The 8262-nt window shown below is 42.0% G+C and overlaps 1 protein-coding gene across 1 annotated transcript; it reads right to left on the bottom strand.

Moving 5' to 3' along the window:
• Positions 1-1529: 1529 nt before the first annotated feature.
• On the bottom strand, positions 1530-7146 carry APOF (apolipoprotein F). The gene is made up of 2 exons (XM_087710401.1): positions 7062-7146; positions 1530-2713 (listed from the first exon to the last, which is right to left on the bottom strand). Exon 2 carries the CDS (start codon positions 2691-2693, stop codon positions 1620-1622), a length of 1074 nt encoding a protein of 357 aa, XP_087566527.1. The 5' UTR covers positions 2694-2713; positions 7062-7146; the 3' UTR covers positions 1530-1619.
• Between the last annotated feature and the right edge of the window lie 1116 nt (positions 7147-8262).

Raw genomic sequence — 8262 nt, 5'->3', positions numbered from 1 at the left:
GATTAGAACTCCTGGTTTCTAAGCCAGCACTTTAAGCCCTGTGCTAAACTAGTATTTTTGTTAAGTTTTAGTTGTGTTGTATTTTATTTTAGCCATTTTGGAAGACATTGTAAGACAGCTTAAAATATCAAAATAAATGTTATGAATTCCACTGGAATTGAACAATTACTTTCATAGTGTTGGAAGAAATGTCCATTTGGTTTCAGTTCCAAGTGGGGGAAAAGACACTACAAACATGAGGCTGCTTGGAAAGATGGTTTAATGGTGGACAGGATCTGGTTTAATGGTGGACAGGATCACATGATTTGAGGTCCTGGGCAAAAAAGGGAAGAGATGCTGAGAGTGCCTGGGTTTTATGCCCTCTCTGGGCTTTTGAATTTGAGCTTGTATTCTGATTGGTTCTCAGACTCCCAAGGGGTCATGCAGGGGTAACTTTGTCTGTGTCCCAGGCTTGGTTGAGTTTGCTGGGTGATGATGTAAAGAAGGGACTTTGGGCAATTCCTCCTATGGTTCTGCCTGAAGGAGGTAAATCTTTGTTATGTAGAATAGACCGGCCCAGGCCTTAATGGCCCATTGACAAAGGTGGGGAGGGGTGAGTTTCTACTTCCCTTTTAGGGGAAATATTCTGCCCTTTTAATATTTCATAAAATATCTCATTTACCTAGGAGAGGGGTGGGTCGGTGCTAACTTACAATAGCAAGAAAAGCAAGGAACTATTCCTTTTGAGAGGATTCCTGATGAGTTTCTTGATTAATTGTCCATCTTCACATATAACTGTGAGGACTCTGGGAATATTAGAGTAAACCTACGGTATATACACATTCTCCTTCCCCCTCCCCCATTTTCTTCAAAGATGGGAGACCTATAATAAAATATTCTGAATAAAGTATTGTAGAACAGAAATCCAGTTTGTCTAATCCATTCCACCTCCCCCAATTATTTGTTCCCTCAACAGCCAGCATTTCACAATCGAGCCTTATAGCTGGTTGTTGTTGGTTTTTTTTTTTGGAAACCTTGCAATCCCCCTCCCACACGTTTGCTGATATTATTAAATATTAAAGGAAATAACTTCTGGAGAAAATATTCCCATTCACCAGTGTTCTGACATGAGTGGCCCTTGATCACATTTCTTTGAAATAGTGAAAATAGGAGTAATGGTGTTGTCCTTTTCCAACCATAATTAGAATTAATACGGGACAACAGAATTCTGACAACAATTCACAGATGGGTTCAAACAGTTTTGGACAAAGACCGGGGAAGCTAATAGATTGTAAACAGTATCCTTCAGGCTGGGGAAAGACTGCAGGCTGGGGAAATAATGTAAAGTATCAGGTTTTTCTTTAAAAAAAGCTGTTCAGACTTGGATAAGTAAAGTTTTAGGGCTGTCAAAATCAATCTTTGGTCCCTGCTCTGGTCCTTGGTTAATTGCCTGAACTTATCAAGTTCAAGAATCATGGTAATTATATAGATTAAAATTTAATTATTTCAGAGATACTTTTATTTCTTGCTCAGACTTAACTCCAACAGAATCAAATCAGAAATTTTATTGGATGGGTTGTACCTACTCATTTATTATATTTACCGGTAGGTGATTGTAGCAAAGTTTGAGAATGCTTGGATTAGGTTTTGATGTTTGAATCACTGACATTGGTGGGGACTGGATACGGTGGTTGCTCTTCCTTTTGAAAATTGTCAATTAGAGCCTCTGCCCCTTTTATGAACACTGGTTTCACTGCTATAGCAACCCCCATCCTTAAGGGAGTCGCAGCCCCACCAGTGAGAGCAACCAAGGCATCAAAACCCAGGTCAATGGCCCCCTCTTGAGCACGCTTCTTGGCCAAGTCAATGCAGTCTTGAGTATAGTAGTATATGCTGGTTGCAAAGTTATATAGAGTGCTGACTCCAGGTATGAACCCCACAATCTTGTGTGCCCTTTGATCTGTTACATTTACACAGTGTTCTAGTGATGAACGTCGCATGCGTGCCTGAGTGTAACATTCATGAACCCAGGAATGAGAACCATGCTGTGGCCAGAAGTAGCTGCCATTTCTAAGCACCACTTGGAAGGAACTGCTGCCGTTGGTGATAACTCCTCCACAAACATTCCCTAAACGGTGACAGGCGTCAGCAGCTGTTGGAAACCACTTATATTCACGGTACACCTGGCCATGGAGGAGAGCTCTATCGACCTGCATCAGGCCTCGGCAGTGGAAAGTTTGTTTCTGGGCTAACTGGTCCAAATTGAACTGTAGGGCAGCAAAGCTTGTATTTTCACCTGTAGGTTTAGCTGTGTCCAGGATCTTTATCATTGTCAACAGGAGGTCACTTGCATCTTTCTGCCCCAGTTCCTGGTAGAGCCCTAGGCCAAGGGTTTCGGCATGGTGGCTGCAGCCGGCATTTTGCAAGGCAAGCACCAGGGTAGCTTGAATCATAATCTGGGCTGGTTGAGGCACGCTGTCAAAATGTTCGAGGGTATCAGGCATTAAGTCGCTGCACGAAACCTTTTCAGGCAACTTCATGGAATTAGAAGAGACAGAAGTGAGCAAAGCACGGAGAGAAGCAAGGCTGGAATCCAAGGAAGAATTTTCAATGTGGTTTCTTGGATCAGTTGCAGTCCCTGCTTGCCATCCTAATCCATGATGCGGCAGGAGGGCAAGGAAAGTCAGGAGCATCAAAGACGGTAATAAGTACATGTCAGCTTCTCTGGGCACTGCTACAAGGGGGAGAAATCAATGTATTGATTTATTTAAATAATATAGAAAGCCATCCAACACTGGGCAACATGCAAACATTAAAAAAAAACAGTGGCTAAAAACAATAACCCATGATCCTTGAGTTAAATAATACATTCCAATGCTAAAATCCTATCTACAATAAAAGATAAAGGTTCCCCTCGCACATGTGTCCTAGTCATTCCTGACTCTAGAGGGCGGTGCTCATCTCCGTTTCAAAGCCGAAGAGCCAGCACTGTCCGAAGACGTCTCAGTGGTCATGTGGCCAGCATGACTAAACACCAAAGGTGCACAGAATGCTGTTATCTTCTGTTACCTTCACACCAAAGGTGGTTCCTATTTTTTCTACTTGCATTTTTACATGCTTTAAAACTGCTAGGTTGGCAGAAGCTGGGACAGATAACAGGAGCTCACTCTGTTACACAGCACTAGGGATTCAAACAGCTAAAGTGTCGACCTTTTTGATTGACAAGCTCAGCATCTTAGCCACTGAGCCACCACATTCCTTCCTATCTACAATACAAGTGAAACATATTAGAAGGGGAAATAACATAAGGAGAATTGTACCAATCTGAATGCTATAAGAAGGAACACGAAGTTCCAATGTATTGTGCAAATGTAGTCTATGTCAAAGTTTTGTTTTTGTGTATTTTGTATGTTTGAAAATAAAAAAAATATTAAAAACAAAAACAAATGACCAGATCTTCAGACCCTTATGAAAGACTAATACAACCAATTTCGTTGTATTGATTTTGTACAATGGCAATAAAGACGATACTAGTAGGCTTGTGACCATCCAGGCACAGAAGGCAACATTCCTGAGTCGAACAAGATGACATCATTTAATAGAAGAACCTGGAACCTGATGTTCTTGTCCGCCAGTAGCCTGTGGAGCTGGCAGCAGAGTTGGACAGTGAGGAGGTTGGGGAGGAACATGGGCCAGTCCTGGAGTCTGGGGAAGGCTCAGACGAGGGTTCTGCATCGGAGGCAGAGAGGGGGCTAGGGCCATCTGGGCGTTATGTGCTGTCTCCAGAGTCTCCAGAGATGGACATCAGCAAGGCAGAGGAACAGGGAGCCTGTTCACAGTGCACGCATGTGCATAGCTGCTATAAGGCAAGATCAACCAAGACAAAAGTGGTGACTCGGGAGTAACTTAGAGAGGATTGGGCCCTCCTATAAGACATAAAAGAGGATAAAGGCATATGTGAGCCTTTGTAGGAAGCAACTTTGTTTGTTCTAGTTGGTTTAAACTCTGAAGCTCTGTTTTGACTCTGTGCTCCATGTGGCCTTGCAAAGCTAATTGCAATTAGGTCTTTGGCAGCATTTCAAGGGAGATAAAGGTGGGTGCTTATCAGCCTTATCCTGAAGGACTGTGGCAGACTACGGTTGGACTCTTTACAAACTATTTGTGACTCATTACGGGCTGTGAATGAACATAATTCACTGCCGTTGAAATAAAAAGTGGGGTTTTGGGGACTAAGCGTGTGCTTTTTACTGTCTCAGGAAGCCTAGGTCTGAACACTTGAAGGGCAGATTTATAGATAATGATCAGCAATTTGGACTGTACCCAAAAGCGTCCAAATCACAACCACTCAGTTTGGCAGGATTGAATCATATGCTCCCCTAAGTAGACCATCACAGCATCCCAGCACTGGAAAGCACTTTGCACCCCAGCACTGGGAAGCACTGGGACATCACTTGATTGGGGTGGAGATGTACAACTTGGTATCTCAGGACACTGATGATCCTGCACCCCATGCAGATGGATGACCTGACCCAATGGCATGATGCAGATTTTAATAGGAGTGGTGAGAGATTCTCTTATCCTTAAAATCCTCAAGGCAAGAGGTGGTCACTACATTCCTGCAGGTCAAATTATTTGAGACCAAGCCAATAGGACAATTTCTCTATGGTGCTCAGATTGGCAGTAAGGATTGGCTGGTTGGCTCCTTCTCCAGTTTTGCACCATCAGAACTTATTAAAGCCAAATTTCTAAGATTACTCATTTCCCCCCCCCCCATGGCCTTGCCCCACTGACTGTGAAGGATAATTTTCAGTCCACCTGGAAAAGGACAATGACAATTAAAACCTAGTTCTTGTAATGGAAGGTAGCCTGGATTCCTAGGAGGGAGCGAGTGTATTTCAGGGGAGAGAGAACTCAGTTCAGATAGGTGTGAACTCTCACACTAAGGGTGTGAGAGAAAGAGGTTGAAGATGACTTCTCCCTAATGGTTCCCCGAGTACATGCTTTATGAGGATGGTATCTTGGCTTTAGTTTGCCAAGATTCTGTCCGTAGGTGAGGAACAATAAAAAAAAAAACCTGCTTAGGGGAATCACAATGTTTTTTTGGGGTTTTGTTTTTGGTGCCTGAATTTGTTAAGCTTCTCTCCAGGCCTTCTACTCAGCATGGGATATGATCAAGCCAAAGCACTCATTAAACAGTGTGTAGCAGACACAGATCTAGTCAGGTCTCCAACCATTATTGCCAATGAATGCAACAGATACTTGGCCTACTCTATGGCGTACTTAACTACTCTTGAAGTGTTTAACTATTAGAGGGCCTTTAGCACATTTATATGCCCTCCCTTCAGCTATCCTTGAAGGTCAATACAGGAAGATCCCCCGCTCAGAGAGCCAATGCCCTGTGATTCTCAAGTTGTACAAACAACAGAACATGTATTTCTCCAGTATCTATATTACAGAGGCATTTGCACTAGTGTCATCTCCCCATTATTGCATCAATATCAGAGTGCACAGGACAATCTTACACTTCCCTGCTGCTTTCAGGTACCAACCTTTCTACAATATAGGTTGGCCAGTTCTGCACAGCGATATTTAAATTCTATCAGAAAATGTCCTGTGCCATAAAGCAATTTTAATGACCAGCTAGTTCACCATTCTAGAGTATTCGATATTGTGATGGATATGGTGTTTCCATACTGCTTTACATGAATTTATTACTACTACCCCTTCTTTTAGATTGTTTCGGTAGATGTTTCAAGCTTTTTATATGTACTTTTTCCCATACCATCTCAAACGTCTCTGCTCTTACCTGAATGGGAAGGAAGAGTTTACAGGGCAGGAGGTCTGTTCATTTTTTTTACTACAGGTTCTGTTGGCATGGCTTGGTGGGCATGGCAGGGGAAGAATATTGCAAAATCCCCATTCCCTCCCCAGTCTGGGGCTAGCCAGAGGTGGGATTTGCCAGTTCTGCAAAGTGCTCAAAATTTCCTTTACCGGTTCTCTAGAACCTGCTGAATTTCATCCCTGGTCCCCGCCCACTCCTCTCTCAAGAAAAAAAGGAAAAAAAAATGCTGCAGAAGACAACCCCTCAGAAAACCCTCACCAAAATCCTCTTTTAAAAAAGGACAAAGGTCCAACTCTTTATGGAAACTAGTAATCCAAACCCTGAGGGAAGTCCTGAAAGCCCCTGTAAATTAGAGGTTAGTTTGTTGTCATGGCAGCCCATTAAGATGGACAAAATGACTGGTAGCAAAAAAGGTGAAGATGACAAAATGTCCTCTAATGCATGTGGGCGATGATCCACAGGACTCGGGTCAATTTAAGTGAAACTTGGCTTGATACAGACAGGTTGCTTCCTTCCACAGTGAAAATGCAAATTCAGTGGTCTGATTTGATAAGCTAAATCCACTTTAAGGGCACACTAAAAAGAGAATTAGATATCTATCGTCATTTAGTTGGCTGAGAACATATCCTTTCAGTGGTTAAAGTCATCAGGCTAGAAGGCAGGAGACCATGAGTTCAAGTTCAGCTTTAGCCATGAAAGCCAGCTGGGTGACTTTGGGCCAGTCACTGTCTCTGAAGCCAACCCAGCTCATAGGATTGTTGTTGTTGAGGGGAAAATAGCAGAAAGGAGGTGTGCTGGATCTGTTCACCACCTTATCTGTGGGATATAAATCAATCACACACACACACACACCAGGGCTACATTTTCCAAAATAAGGAACCATACTCCTCATGCTCAAATAATGAACAAGGAGCAACCTTTGACATAAGCAACAAAATTGTTAATCTACCAACTTGTTCTGTAATTCAAACAACAAATGCCCAAGTTAGTGCGGCAAGAAGCTAACTGATTTGTGTGGCCTGCATTAATTCACAACATTTAAGCCGTTTTCTTGCCACTGCCAGCTATGTTAATACGCCAGTATGCTTCTTCCATAGATGCTGAACTCCCATAAATAAAACACAAGCTTGACAGTGTGACACATTATTCTCACTTCCAAATTAACCTGTTTCTTTGCTCCTATTGACAGCTATTGCATGCCTTCCCTCTCCCACTCCCTCCCTGGGAAAGAGAAACTTACCTGCTTTAGGAGGCAACACAAACACAGAATGCTCCAGAATGAACTGGGCACTGGTTAAAGTTGGTCTTTATATACCCTTATCTCTGGCAATCAGTCTTATCTGCAGACTTCATTGCAACACTTCACTTGGTTCCCCAGGAAAGTTCAGTCCTCTTTGTAAACTTTCTGTCAAAGCCCCCAGAGTTACTTGTCTCCCAGAGTTACTTGTCTGATTAACCCCCAATGTTTCGTGCAGTTTTCCTGTTTTATGGTGAAAGGGATAGGAATTCCTTAGTGGTTCACAGCTAGAATCATAAAAACAGAGAGAAACAGGCAGTGCTGAGTAATGCGTTAAGGGAAGACAAGAACAGCATATCTATCAGTTGCTGATACTATTATTACATATTAAAGGAAATATTTCTTGAGAAAATATTCCCATTCACCAGTGTTCTGTCATGAGTGGTCCGTACATTTATTTGAAATGGTGAAAATAGTAAAGGATAATAGAGTAATGGTGCTGTTCTTTTCCGACCATAATTAGTAACTTGCACAGGACAACAGAATTCTGACAACAATTCACAGATGGGTTCAAAGAGTTTTGGACAAAGACTGGGGAGCTAATAAACTGTAAATAGTATCTGTCAGTTCTAAGCAGCTTTACTATGTAATGTTATATTACAGAATAAATAAAATCTTCATTTATGATTATTGTAAATACAAATGATAGATAAAATGAGGGGAGAAAGAACAAGTTAGTAAAGAAGACATGCATACGAGAAGGTACTAGCACAGTGTTTCTCAACCTTGGCCACTTGAAGATGTCTGGACTTCAACTCCCAGAATTCCCCAGCCAGCATTCGCTGGCTGGGGAATTCTGGGATTGAAGACCAGACATCTTCAAGTGGCCAAGGTTGAGAAACACTGCGACTAGCAGATCAGAGGTGCCAGTAAGAGTAGGACAAAGAATATTCAGTTCTACAAAATTCTGCTTGGGTGTTCATTATGTCCCTCTAAGGATTATTTGGACCATCCAACTACAAAATGTAAAACCTTTTTGCCCAGCTGTTTTGACACGTTTTGTAAAAACAAATCATCCTATGAAAGTCACTGATTTGGAAAAAGAAAATAGCAAAGCATCCGCCATTTTCCGTCACTTAAGCAGATTTTAAAAATATAGATATAATTTGTAATAATTTGTAATAGCTTCAATCAAGAGTTCTCA

Source organism: Thamnophis sirtalis, unplaced genomic scaffold (assembly GCF_051295495.1).
Source record: "Thamnophis sirtalis isolate CommonGarterSnake01/CBP01778 unplaced genomic scaffold, rThaSir2_p1.2 scaffold_3, whole genome shotgun sequence".
In the NCBI taxonomy this organism is placed as follows: Eukaryota; Metazoa; Chordata; class Lepidosauria; order Squamata; family Natricidae; genus Thamnophis; species Thamnophis sirtalis.
This window is presented reverse-complemented; position numbering and strand designations above follow the sequence as displayed.